This window comes from Oryctolagus cuniculus, chromosome 18 (genome assembly GCF_964237555.1).
Source record: "Oryctolagus cuniculus chromosome 18, mOryCun1.1, whole genome shotgun sequence".
NCBI classification, from domain to species: Eukaryota; Metazoa; Chordata; class Mammalia; order Lagomorpha; family Leporidae; genus Oryctolagus; species Oryctolagus cuniculus.
This window is the reverse complement of record NC_091449.1, coordinates 57,058,087-57,071,699: the sequence shown is the minus strand read 5'-3', so window position 1 is coordinate 57,071,699 and position 13,613 is coordinate 57,058,087. Positions and strand designations below refer to the sequence as shown.

The 13,613-nt window shown below is 56.2% G+C and overlaps 1 protein-coding gene across 1 annotated transcript in view; it reads left to right on the top strand.

Moving 5' to 3' along the window:
- GLG1 (golgi glycoprotein 1) overlaps positions 1 to 8,710 on the top strand; it is a 127,746-nt gene extending 119,036 nt beyond the window's left edge. The window contains exons 24-26 of the mRNA XM_002711721.5: positions 1,595 to 1,715; positions 2,285 to 2,391; positions 4,399 to 8,710. Of these exons, the coding sequence (XP_002711767.2) occupies positions 1,595 to 1,715; positions 2,285 to 2,391; positions 4,399 to 4,566 (396 nt within the window). The 3' untranslated portion in view covers positions 4,567 to 8,710. The remainder of the gene's footprint in view (positions 1 to 1,594; positions 1,716 to 2,284; positions 2,392 to 4,398) is intronic.
- Positions 8,711 to 13,613: the final 4,903 nt, after the last annotated feature.

The following is a 13,613-nucleotide window of genomic DNA, read 5'->3' as shown; positions in this document are numbered from 1 at the left end:
CAGTGAGAGAGAGACAGAGAGAAAGGTCTTCCTTCCTTTGGTTCACTCTCCTAATGGCCACCATGGCCGGCGCTACACCGATCCAAAGCCAGGAGCCAGGTGTTTCCTCCCAGTCTCCCCAGCACTTGAGTCATCCTCCACTGCACTCCTGGGCCACAGCAGAGAGCTGGACTGCAAGAGGAGCAATCGGGACTAGAACCCGGCGCCCCAACTGGGACTAGAACCCAGGGTGCGGGCGCCACAGGCAGAGGATAGCCTAGTGAGCCACAGCGCCAGCCCGACATCAGTGTCTTAACTGGAAAGTTAGTGCCTTAATCACTAGGCTAACCTCCTCCCCCTTGATATGTATTTATTTATTTTGTAGTTTGTTTGTTACTGTTTTTATAGAGGCTATGGCCTCTTTCTGTGAAGCGCAGACTGGTTTTTGGTACGGAGGAGTCTTTGGCAGGCCTGGCCTCCTGTAACTGCTATTGCAGGTGGACCAGCCGGGGGCTGCAGGCCTGAGGTGTTTCTCTACCTCAGTGGTTAGTTGGAGTAGAAATGATGCTCTCTCCCTTCTTTTTTCCTTTTGAGCATGACAGGGATAGTGAAACAAACACACAATTATTTGGGAATTTTAATACAGCGTATTACTCTCATTTTCTTTTTCTTTTTTCCTTTTTTAAGATTTCTTTTATTTATTTGAAAGACAGAGTTAGAGAGAGAGGTAGAAACGGAGAGAGAGGTCTTCCATCCGCGGGTTCACTCCCCAGATGACCACAGCTGCTGGAGCTGTGCCGATCCAGAGCCCGGAGCTTCTTCCGGGTCTCCCACGTGGGTGCAGGGGCCCAAGGACTTGGGCCATCTTCCATTGCTATCCCAGGCAATAGCAGAGATCTGGATCGGAAGAGGAACAGCCGGGACTAGAACCAGTGCCCATATGGAATGCCAGCACTTCAGGCTAGGGCGTTAACCCTCTGCTCCACAGCACCGGCCCCACTCTCATTTTCAGATCAGATTTTTTTTCCTCAGATTTCTTAGAGTAACAAAATAACTGTATTGGCTGGCGCCGCGGCTCACTAGGTTAATCTTCCGCCTTGCGGTGCCAGCACACCGGGTTCTAGTCCCGGTCGGGGCGCCGGATTCTGTCCCGGTTGCCCCTCTTCCAGGCCAGCTCTCTGTTGTGGCCAGGGAGTGCAGTGGAGGATGGCCCAAGTGCTTGGGCCCTGCACCCGCATGGGAGACCAGGAGAAGCACCTGGCTCCTGCCATCGAATCAGCGCGATGTGCTGGCCACAGCACGTCGGCCGCGGCGGCCATTGGAGGGTGAACCAATGGCAAAGGAAGACCTTTCTCTCTGTCTCTCTCTCTCACTGTCCACTCTGCCTGTCAAAAAAATAAATAAATAACTGTATTAACAGCAATAAAAACAGAAGAGGTGGATGAACATCTGTGTTCCACCGTCACCCCACGGTGCCGCCCCTGCAGTGAGGGCTCCGTTGCTGCCCTCAGCCTTCCCTGCTTGGCTGTCTTGTTTACGTGTGAAATGTGTACCAGCAACAGAGCAAATGTGTTTCCGCTGTAACAGCTCTCTCTGTGTTGACCTTCGCTTCCAGGAAGTGTTAAACATGCTGAAGGAAAGCAAGGCGGACATCTTTGTCGACCCTGTTCTTCACACAGCCTGTGCCCTGGATATCAAACACCACTGTGCAGCCATCACCCCCGGCCGAGGGCGCCGTAAGTTGCCGTGTTGGCTCTCGCCTGGTCCAAGCTGTCTCTGGAGGAGCAGATACTCCATTAGACATCAGTCCTACTGCCCTGTTCAATAGCTGCAACCCAACCCCAGGCAACATCCCCAGGGCCTAGATGATGCCAAAACTAGGCCTTTATAGCGTCTTGAGTTGATGGAAAATCCTGCAGGTCTGAGCTGACCTAGCCCTGCTCAGGGCTAAAGGTTTGATAAGGGCACAGTCATTTGTCATGGAAGCAAAAGGTATTTCTTCACTCTGGCCCTCTCTCCCCCTTGCCCAAACGAAAGTAGCTTCATCAGCTTCCCCATTGGCCACCACGGGCTTGGTCAACAGGCCCCTTGTGCAGCTGGGACCCAGACAGAAAGAAAAGTTTTTTCTGAGGCTGGACAGCTAGTCCTGGGGGTTAGACATCATTCCTGTCCATGCGGGGCCTGAGGTCAGCTCGCAGAACGGATTTTGCTCCGTTGAGCCCCTGGCTGGGGCTCGTCTGCACCTCTCCCCGTCCACCCGCCGCTCCGCTCCCGCAGCCGCACACCTCTCTCTCTCCTTCCGCAGAAATGTCCTGCCTCATGGAGGCGCTGGAGGACAAGCGGGTGAGGCTGCAGCCCGAATGCAAAAAGCGCCTCAATGACCGCATCGAGATGTGGAGCTACGCTGCGAAGGTGAGCGCCAGCTTCCTGCACCTTCTCTTCTGTCGCCGTCACCTCCTTGAGAGGACCCCAGTGTCCTTGTCCCTGCTGTTGAGACAGCAGGCAGTGAGCCTTCAAACTTCCTTGGCTGTCCGCAAGCCTGGAGCGCCCCCCCCCCCCCCCCGCACCGACTCTCTACAGGCCTTTCCAGTGCCACTCCTGGTGCCACAGTGGCCGTCAGCCGAACCGAAGAGGGGCGTCGTGCCCGGGGGAAGAGGAATGCGCCTCACCTGTCCTGACGCTCACTTCTGCAGCGTGAGGCTGCATCTGCGGGACCAGTACTCAGCTGGCCTGCAACCTGGAGCACAGAACAGACTCAGGGACGCTAGCCCTGTGCCTGGTCCCCAGGCAGACACGGGCGGGGGAGACGTTCTTCCCGTGCAAGTTCAGCCCCGGTTTGTCCTGGTTCTCTGAACCGCGCTGTTTTGTAGCCTGCAGAGCAGTCTCCGGGTGCCCTTCATTCGACCTGTGGGTCCCGTGAGATGCACAGCGTGGTGGTCACTGCGCTGCAGGACCCCGACCTCAGAGATTCTGCTCCCCCTGGGCTCTGCCAGGCTTCCAGATCCCTGTGCTTCTTTCAGTCCACCCTGGGGTAGATGTTCCCAGTGACCTTACATCAGGAGAGTGACCACAGGAACTCATCCTTGGCCAGTTCTTCTGGTTCCCTTATGCCCCAAGGTCAGGGGTAAAAGGCAAGAGGGCATAACCAGGGGTCTTCATAGATAGAAGGAGATGGAGGGGATCATGTTTGTCACGGTGGCCACCTCCCCTCCCCCTTCTCCCGGGGGGATGAAGCCGTCGGTTAGATGAAGCTGCGGTGAGAACTCTTCGTTAGTCCCCCTCCCTGCTGCTTTCCATGCCTCCGAGCGGCCGAGCGTTGCTCCAGAGCGGCTCTGAGCAGTTGGCTGCCATGCTGTCCTGGCGAACACTGACGTTCACGTCCCCATGGTCTCACACCTGCCTGCTCTACGCTGTGCAGGTGGGACAGACACAGGAGCTTCCAGTGTCCCTGTGTCCTTCCCCTCCCAGGCACCCAGGCTGAGGCTCAAAAACACAGCGTGGTCAGCAGCAAGGGAACCTTCCTGTGCTGACGCTGCCCCTACAGCTACATAGAGTTCCACTGAGAGAGTGGTGGAAACAGGGTGAACCCCTGGAGCTGCCAGCGTGCACACTGGAAGAGTGGGGACATCTGCCCTGTCCCTAGGAAGCACACCTGCACCTTGTTTGTTTATTTTGAAAGAGTTAGAGAGAGAGGTATTCATCTGCGGTTCACTCTCTCCAGATGACTGCAACAGCCAGGGCTGGGCTGGGCTGAGGCCAGGAGTTTGGAACTCCATCTGGGTCTCCCACGCGGGTGGAAGGGCCCGAGGCACTTGGGCCATCTTCCACTGTGTTTTCCCAGGCCGTTAGCAGGGAGTTGGATCGGAAGTGGAGCAGCCAGGATACAAATTAGTGTCCATACAGGATCGCGTCCATACAGGATCGCGTCCATACGGGATGCCAGCAGAGCAGGCAGTGATTTCGCTGCCTGCCACAGTGCCAGCCCCTGCAGCTTATTTTTGATGCAGGAAATGCTTACAGTGAAATGGTGAGAAGAATCAGGATGCAGAATCAACACACAGCACAGTCTCTTCTTTTGTTTCTAAAAATGACAGCATACACAATGAAGAGCCAAACAGTATGCCCCTGTGGCCTCGAGCCAGCCATTCAGCACCCCTGCCTGAGCCACTCATTTTCCTATGAGGGAGGGAAGGAGGCACGAGGAGCAGGCTGTGTCAGCAGTGCTGGTCACTGTGTCTGTGTTTCTAACTTTGGGCAGTGGATGTGTGCAGTTTCGTGACCAGGCCAAAGAGCTGTAGCTCTGTGTCCATCCCCTTGACCCCTGCTTTCACTTCCTAAAACATAGAGTACAGGGACAAGTTGGTTACGGCAGCACCAGCAACCTGTTCTCAGTGGACACGTTGCTGTCTCTTGTTCTAGGTGGCCCCAGCTGATGGCTTCTCTGACCTTGCCATGCAAGTCATGACGTCCCCGTCCAAGAACTACATCCTGTCTGTGATCAGCGGCAGCATCTGTATTCTGTTCCTGATTGGCCTGATGTGTGGACGGATCACCAAGCGAGTGACACGGGAGCTCAAGGACAGGTAGAGCCACCTTGGCCCCCAAAGGAACTGCCTGTGCAGAGCCCGTTTGTACAGCCCTCCTGTATAGTGTCCCCACTCACCTCGCGCCTCTCCGAGGTGATGCCACACCCACGGTAGAGCAACAGCAGGCGTCCACTGCGCCATCCCGTCCACAGCGTCCTCCTCCTCGGCCCCCTGTGCGGCATCGGCAGATGGCCTCTCAGTGACTGCCTTCGCTGGCAGCCTCGGGTTTTCCTGCCTGTAGACACGTCTCTCTCACACCAACCGGATGGCCAGGACTTCCAGCCCCAGCTCACTTGACCTGCAACTCAAATGCTTTTTTTAAAAACCCGCCAAAAAAAGAAATTTTTCAGGACAGAAGAACATGTGTATAGTAACGCACTTCCTCCTCCTCCTGTGTAACTGTGTGATGTGAAGACAGGATGGGGAGAGAAGCACGCCAGACGGTGGGAAGCCCCTCCCCAGCCTGCCCCGACCTCCTGTCCTGCTCCTTCTGCTGAAATGGCAACGCCTTCCCGTTCCCACGCTGACGGAGCCCCTGCAGGGCGCAGCCCCACGGCCCCAGGTCTTTCTGTGATCTCATCTCAGTGGAGCAAAGCACAAGCCCCCTCCTCAGCCAAGGGCAAATGGGATGCGAGGGCATCGTGAGTTTGCGACCCTGGACAAAGCCGGGCACCCATTGCACTGCACCGAGAGACTGGAATCGGAGTCCCTGGGCCGTGGGAGCCCCGGAAGCCTCCTCCCCCAGAACTCAGTCACCTTGGATCCACGCTGCAGAAGTCCTCTGCCTCAGCAGGAGGCAGTGACTGTGGGGGAGGCGTCCTTCAAGACGGGCGGGGGCAGCGCGGGGCAGGCAGGAGGAGCAGGGCCTTTGGTTGCCTGCTCTGGTTTTCAGGCGACAGTACAGGCAGAGACAGTGGTTTAGAGAGGGCTCGTGTGGGCTCAGGGTGTGGCTGGCAGTCCAGCCTGACCGTTCCGCACACTCCAGGCAAACTTCCCAGACAAGCTCCTTTGGGCCTCTACGTGGAGAGGGTGTGGAAAGTTCCTACATTAAAACATGGAGGACTTTTCTCCTTTTTTTTTCTTTTTTGTCTATTTGCTGCGTGTACGTACTCTAGTAGGCGTTGGCTAAATGTTGTATTTTGGTGACTCATCGACCCTTCCCGAGCTGAGCTCCACAGGCTCGGGGTGTGTGGGGAGCAGCACCAGCGTCACCGGCCCGGCAGACACATCTCTGCCTGAGCTGGGGCGTGAGGTCCTGTGGCTGCACAGGAGGGCAGCGTGTACAGTAGGAGATATATTTATATAAATATATTTTATTAACCTGTTAGATGTCCACAAAGTATTATAAATGACGTGCCTAAAACTGTCCACACAGACCACGGCCCGCGCGTGGCGCCCTTCCCTCTGCTGACCAGGACGGCCCTGGGACACCTCCTCCCGCGGGTGTCAGCACAGGGGGCGTCGGCTTGCCGAGCAGCTGACCCAAGTTCCTTCCGTCTCACCTGACTGACGTATATTTGAGTACTGTGTTTTTCTTCCTTGGTCTTCTTCTCTTTGGCTGCCTTTGCTGGAGGCACTGGGTTCCGGAAGCAGCCACACACCCCCGCCCAGGGCCATCCAAGTTGCCGGAGGAAGCGGCTGAGCCCCTCGGTGCCCGCAGTCCTGCTGCTGAGGCCTTTCTGACTCTCCACACGTGTGCTGGCGTCCTCCAGCCTCGTACAACCTGAAACACGTGGCACGTGTGAGGCACACCCACTCCCGCCTCTGGCGTGCCCATTCCCACTCTGCTGGGGTTCCCATCCGGTGGGCAGGGGGTGCAGAGGCTCCAGAGCAAGAACTGCGATGCTGTGGGCACGGGCACCGGGTCCACAGGCCAGGGTTCAGGTCCACCATCTCTGCAGCCTCCCTCAGCCTCGCGGTTCTAATACCTCCCATATTTCCGTTCCTTCTCCAATGAGAGAAAAGCGCGTTAGTTGCAGTAGATGTGGAGTGTGATGAGTTTGTTTGTGGGATGTTTGTTGTCTTTAGAAGCGGTTGGGATAGATAGAAAGGATACCTCTGCCTGTGTCATCAGTAGCTTCCTTGTCCCCCTTGGAATGGGTCCCGTGACTGGCTCTCGAGGGTCCCAGGCCTGAGCTGCTCTCAAGTCCAAGTGGTACAGCACCATCTTCACTGGCAGCCCAGGGCACCCTGGGTCCTGGCATCCTAGGTCAGTCCTGGGTGTGAGTCACCTGGTCAAGAGCCCGGCCGGAAGAGGACCCCTGCCCCTGCTGGAGGGGCCCATGGTGGATCCTGACCTGGCTTTTGTGTCTTCTGGTGCGGAGCCCTCGAAGAATGGTATCAGTAGCAGGTCAGGATGTTTTGACAATGGCAAGGCTGACAATGCAGCAGCCAGGTCACTGTCATGTGGCCTTGCCAGGGTCTCAGGGACTCTTACACAGCGTGTGGTCCACAGCTCCCGAGGTCCTGGAGCCCAGGCTTCTGGCTGCAGGCCGCGTGGTGTAGGTGACCAAAAATCTGGATTCTATGTCAAGAGCAAAGCCAACTGCTCCTGCTCTGTAGGTGAGACCTTTATCTTGGTGCACCCTGGGCTTCTCTGCCGTCACTGCTGTCCCAAGATGAGCCTGCTGGCGAGATGCGTGGACAGGGGAGTCACACCAAAGGCCCGGCTTCGCACCGGCCCCAGTTCTGTCCTTGGGAGCCGAGGGCATCCTCAGGCTGCCTCTGAGCTGTTGTTGAGTGAGCAGGTGCGGCCTCACGTTCACTGCGGCTGTGGACTGTCTCAGCCCCCAGTGCCTCCCCGCAGGGCAGCAGTCAGCTCCGCCAGGGGGCAGGAGAGGGGCAGCTCTCCTGGAAGATGCCACAGAAAGTTGGTGTTGGGTTTCATGTCTTCCTGTGTCCTGAGATCAGGAAAGAACCCAGTGGTGAGGACATCCGCACTGGTATCTTCTCACACAAGGGAGGAGGAGTATGAATGACTTCCTGCAGCCTGAGAGATCAGTGCCCTTCGGGAGCTCTCCTGCCCCACCCACGTGGTACTGCTGCTGTCCCAAAGATCCAGCGGCCCAGGGCCTGCCATCCAGAGGGCGGGCCTTTCCCACGGTTGACTGATTCAGAGTGCGTGGACGGGCGAAGGCAGCTGCGCTCGGAGCCCTCAGGATTCCGCCAGCCCAGCCTGGCTCAGGCAGGCTAAGCTCAGGCGCATTTTACGGGGATCTCGGCTTCTTAGGCATTTGAAAAACTTCAGAGATGAGAGTGCTCCTTGCATTGCTCACCGCTTTGCTGCTCAGCACCTGTCCAAGTAGCTTGTAAAACAGCATCCTGGTGTCGTGGGCTCTCCCAGCGCTTGGGGACTCTTCTCTCACTGGGCTCTGGCTCCCAGAGGGCTGCAGCCAGCCCCCGGCCCCCAGGTGATCTATTTACCTCCCTCCACGCAGACCAGGGTCACATGTTGAGCAATCATGTCTGAAGCCAAATTCCCATGCTATCCATCCTGAACCTTCAGGGCCGTGGGCTCCCCCGAGCCAGCTGCCTGTCACCTGGCGAGAAGAGGTGGGCTGTGTGCAGGACCCTGAGGGTGGTCTCTCCCCACTGTCCATCACAGCACAGGGCCTGGGGCGGGGCGTGGGGTCTTCCCAGAAAGCAGGAGGTTAAGACAGTGCCCCTATGCTGTGCTTTGCCTTCCCCACAGCACAGAATTGACGTCCAGACCCCAGAGGTCAGCAGGGCCCCAGGGCAGGCTGCAGTGTGTTGGATAGAGGGGCCCATGGGAGGGCTGGCAGCAGGAGGTGTCCCAAGCGGCTTCTCCCAGCACAGCGTTCCCAGGTCGGTCCTAGCAGAAGACACACCGACCGGCTGCACAGCAAGTGTGGTATGAGGCCCTAGGCCTCTGACTGTTCTGGCTTTTTGTTTCTTTTTTTTTTTTTTTTTTTTTTTTTTTTTTTTTAAGAAAGAAAAGTACAATTAACAGCTTCTTTGTAAATGGGTTTCCTCTCTCTGTATAAAACCCTGGCAGGTCCTTGTTTTTACATGTTCATGCTGTGTAATTTTGAGATGTTACTGAGATTCTGAACATAATGTGCATTTTTTTCTGTACAGATGAAATGGGAGAATTTAATAAAGAGTTTGCAGGTTTTTACTTGTTACATCTTCTCTGTGGTGACTGGGAGGACTCTCCAACCACCCGCTCTGCTCAGAGAAGCTTAGGAAGCCGTGACGGTGACCGACCTTGCCGACTGCTGCTCGCACTCCGAGCTCTTGGCTTGTATAGGGAAGGGGGCTCGACCCCCTGTGCTTTCCGTTTGCTCATGGCAGAGCTGATGTGTTCTGAATGACTGCTGGTGTGGGCCAGCGTGGGGAGGGTACGTGCCTGCAGCCCGGGGCCCGTGACAGGCGCCTGGATCTGCCCTTTGCACGCGGCCCTCAGGTCCATGGCCTTCACCACGCCTCTCTTCCTGCACTTTTTTCTCTTCCTCTCCTACTCTCGGCAAAGCTCACGTGCATCTGAGTGCTAAGAATTAATAACTTAAGGAACTTTCCTGGTGGCAGGGATCTCCTGAAGTAGTGATAACCCTACTGAATTCAGTAACGCAGCGTCAGTGAGATGGGAGTCAGGCTGGGATGCAAGATTTCTTCTCAGAACTCCTCGAGTCGGCAGTCTGCCCCTGGAGTCAGCCCCACATGTATGAGGAGACCGCACAGGGGCCCTGCAGTGACTGGGGGAAGCTTCCTGCTGGGGAAATGTGGTCCACGGCTCAGGCGCCCTGTGGAGGTGGGGTTCACCCAGCCCAGATCCAGGGGGCGCCACATCCCCAAAGTCCTGGCACCGGAATGACTCGGAATGAACCGCCTGGCGGAGGCCTTCAACGGTGAAGGGGCTGCCCCCACCCCCAAGTTTGGTGTGTGAAGATTCTCTGGTAAGCGTTCCTGGGCCATTCTCAATCCTCAAAGCCATTTGGATTTTGTCTTCCAAGGTTGCTAAGAAGTAAAGCGTTTTGGCCAAACTGGAGCTTGCTTAGCCTATGCCTCTCTCACTGGCTGAGGAGATGGGGGCATGGGCGGAGCTGCAGGCACCACTTTGGGACTGGATGTCCAAACTGAAACCCTGATGTCAGCCAGGCTCTGGGGAGTGGTGGGGCCTCTTCTGAGACCCTGGGTGGGCACCCTCTGGGTGTGGCTGGTCCTGTACTCCCAACTCCCTCACCCAGAACAAGCACAGGACAGCTGTGTTGTCTCAGACACCCTGTATTTGTAGAGAGGCTTGGACAGGTGGAAAGCGGAGGGAAGCGGAGTGTTGGCAGGGGCGGGACACTAGGAGGAAGCCGGCTGGAGCGAGGAGTGGGAAGTCACCGGGGCTTTGTCCGTCATCCTCCAGGCTCTCGGCAAGGCTGTGTCTCCCGTCTGCCTGGGGCCTAGAACCAGGGGGTGCTCCCTGATGCTTCTGGACAAGACAGCAGCATCCCATCGGAGAGCAGCCAGGATCAGGCCACAGCACCGAGCGGCGCCCAGCAGCCCGATAGCAGGAGGTGATGGCTGGGAGGGTCTGCTGTGGGGAATGGGCGCAGGGAGAGGCTAGGCTGAACCGTCTGCTGCTGGCCTCACCGGCCCCTGGCCCTGCGCCACCACGTTTCCTCCCTTTCTCTTGGGGGTTGTGTATGGTCCCCACCTTACAGAGGAGAGGATTCATCTTTTCTGTAAGGACGGGTGTAGGTTCTGTCCCATTCACTGCACAGCCTTAGGGCTGGCTGTGGGAGGTGGGGCTGAGGGCTAGAGAAGGTAAAAGCACCCCAGGGGCCACTAAGGGTTGGTGGCAGAACCAGAGCAAGACCCAGCTGCTCTTGGCTGGGCCCCCTGACTTCCCCAGGAGGATTTCAGAGCGCAGCACTAGCAGCGTGGTCGGCCACTGGAGGTTCCTCTCCTCCGAGGGCTCCTGAGTGAGTTGCTGTCCCCTGCTGGGAGCCTGAGCGCATGTCCTGTTCTAAGCCTTGGTCAGGGTCTGAGCTTGCCTCCCAGACTCCCTCACGTGGAGATGCCTCACTCCGCAAAGACGACCTGAGAGGATCAGTGTGGAGTGGAGGTCAAGCCACGGTTTCAGCCACAGTGTCACAGGTGACGACAGGTCAGTGTGTGGGGCCCCCTACCCAGGGCCACGTCTCCACTGTCCTCACGAGTCTCATTGCAGTCCAGTGCTGGCCTGCTCCTGTACCCTGGAAAGCACACCACCCTGCACGGACCTTCCCTCCACTGTACCCAAAAGGGAACGCGGCCTTGGAGTAACAGAGGGGCAGTGGGACAGCGTGACAGGTGTCCCACAAGCACATTCTACACGCCATCAGCAGGCCCGAGCCAGAGCCGCTTTGCCACAACATGGGGCCCAGTCGGATATCCAGGTAGCCAGGGCCAATCCACCAAGTCCTCTAGGTGGAGATTCCCGAGGAAGGTGGAAGCGGAGAGCAGGTATGGGGCTGTGGGTGTGGTGGCTGCAGAAGGAGCGAGCGCTGGGCACCAGACACTACTCCTTGGGACCCCTAGGCAGAGACAGCACAGCCTGGGAGGCCCTGCTGTGCCGCTGGCCTCGGCAGGCCTCAGATCTCCCTGCCACCTGCTGGGGCAGCTGCAGCCGGCTGAGCAAGGGGCTCCCCAGCTTCCCCTATGACATCCTCCCGTCACCACCCCGGAGACTCATCAAGGGCCAGGGTGCTGTCCGGGGGCCACATGAGGGGAGCAGGGATGGCTTCTGAGCTGTAGGGAACCACAGGTAGCAAGATGTCACCTGAAACCACCTGCCTTTGTGTGGCCTTAGGGAGTCCCCCTCCCTCCCTGTTCCCTAGGCCCAGGTCTATTCAGCAGTGGGTGTGCTCAGAGCTTGTCTGCTCTATGGCCCTTCTGCTGGGCCTCCCAACTCCCTGGAGGGCACGGGACAGGCATGGATTTTGTGTTCCAGAGCGCTCTTTGCTCTGGGTGGTTGAAGTCCAGGTCTGAGCTGTCTGTATTCTCAAACCCTGCCAGCCAGCTCCACACTCCCTGCAGCCTCCCCTCTCTGCCCTACACCTCCACCAGCTGAGACTTCCCTGGGCTCTGCCGCGTCAGCCTTTGTCCCCACACCCCTGCCACCCTGCTGCATCGCAGCCCTGCACCCTGGGACTTGCCCTGGGAGCACAGAAGGGACCCCTCTCCGGATACAGTGGCCTGAGACTCACACGGCACAGTAGGAGGGTCCTTGTCGGCAGCGTTGGCATCGCTCACGTTGAGGCACGGCTTTCTGTGTCGATCATTCTCTGCCAGGAAGCGGGGCTCTCACCCACGCCGTAGATTAGGGGAGCCCTTCTCGCTAGCTCAGCAGGAAGGTGGGGCTGCTCCCCGTCAGCTGCTGGTACCAAGACAAGACATGGACCCTGACAGAACTGCCCCACACCGCACACCAGGTCTGTGGATTGCTGTGGCTGCTCACCCCGAAGGCTGGGCTGGAACAGGGAGGGTGGGAGGACCCCTGAGACAGCTGAGGAGGCAGAGAGCAGGGTCACCACTTGAAACAACACCAAGGTCATCTGTTAGGCACTTGCCGTCAGCTCGGCCCAGTGCAAGCAGGTGGGGAAACCTGAGAAGGGAAGATACAGTTCTGTAAGACGGGAGACAGGTGTGTCTAGGAGGGGCCGCACAGGGCTGGGAACAGGCAATATGGAAGTGCTGGTGTCCAGAATGGGCCAGGCCCTATTTTTTTAGTGTTTGGGATGCAGGAGACCACAAGACAGAAGTCTTGCCCTTGTGACATTTTTACCCCAGGGAAAGCCACTTGCATATGAGAAGATAGTTCTGTCTCATTAATAAGCAAAACTATGCCCATTTTTTAAAAATGCTCTTTTTAAAAAAATAAAAAACCACTTTTTTTAAAAAAAATATATTTTTCTAAGTGTAAAAAATGGGCAATAAAAAATGAGGAATAAGTCATCCCAGCCTTGAGTCAGTTCAGTGTGACTGGCAGAGAAGAGAGTGAGTCTTCTATGGCGGTGTCACATCACCGAGAACCTCTACAGTTTTTTGTGCGCGATATCAGTTTCCTAGTCGGAAACATCAGCTCTTTTAGGTGTTAGGGACTGAATGTGTCTCCACCCCCACAAAAATTCATATATCGAAGCCCTAACTGTGTGACAGTGATTGAAAAATGAGGTCCCCCCAAAAAAGTCGTTAAGGTTGAATGAGGTCAGAGGAGGCGGTCTGCGCTGATAGGATGATGGTCCTTATGTGACCTCAGTCACTCCACGTGGGCACAGGAAGGGTTCCCGTGAGCTCAGTGAGACGGCCACCCCTCACAAGCCAAGAGGCAAGACCCGCAGGTACCCAGTTACAAGGGAATTGAAATAACTAAGACTACTATGTTCAGGGCAAACAGAATGCTCAAGAAATCAGAATGTGGCTGAAGCCCAGAGAATTTCAACAAAGAATCGAAGTCCATTTCAAAAAAATCAACTGGATATCCCAGAGGAAGCAAGCAGAGACGCCGTTTTACAGGAGAATGTGGGTTGATAGAAAATACCTAGACTGTAGCACGGAGAGGAGAAAATGAGAAACAGAAAAGGAACAAATGGTCCCTGAGGCCCAGGGTAAGGATCTGGCTTCCGAGACGAGAGCCTCAGAAAAGGAGAGGGGATGGGTCAGGGATTATTTGAAAGATAATGACGAAGAATGCCCCCAATAAATAAAAACCACACATACCTAGACACACAGTCATAGCTGAAACCCAGAGGAAAAACGTCTTCAGAGTAGCCAGGAAAAGGAAGCTTTTGAAACTGCCATTAAAGGAGTTCTGCTGAGGCTGACGGCTGACCTCTTAGCCAGAGACGATGAGAAGACACATCTGAAGTTCTGGGATGGAAAAACAGTTGTCATAAAGCACATTTTTATGCCTAATGAAGATAGCCATTAAAATAGGCAAAGAAAAGTTGAGATAATCTGTCACTATCTGGCTTGCATGAAAAGAATTCCTGGAGGAAGAGGAAATACAGAAATGCAAGAGCAACGGAAAAGGTAAACATGTGGTAAACATAAATG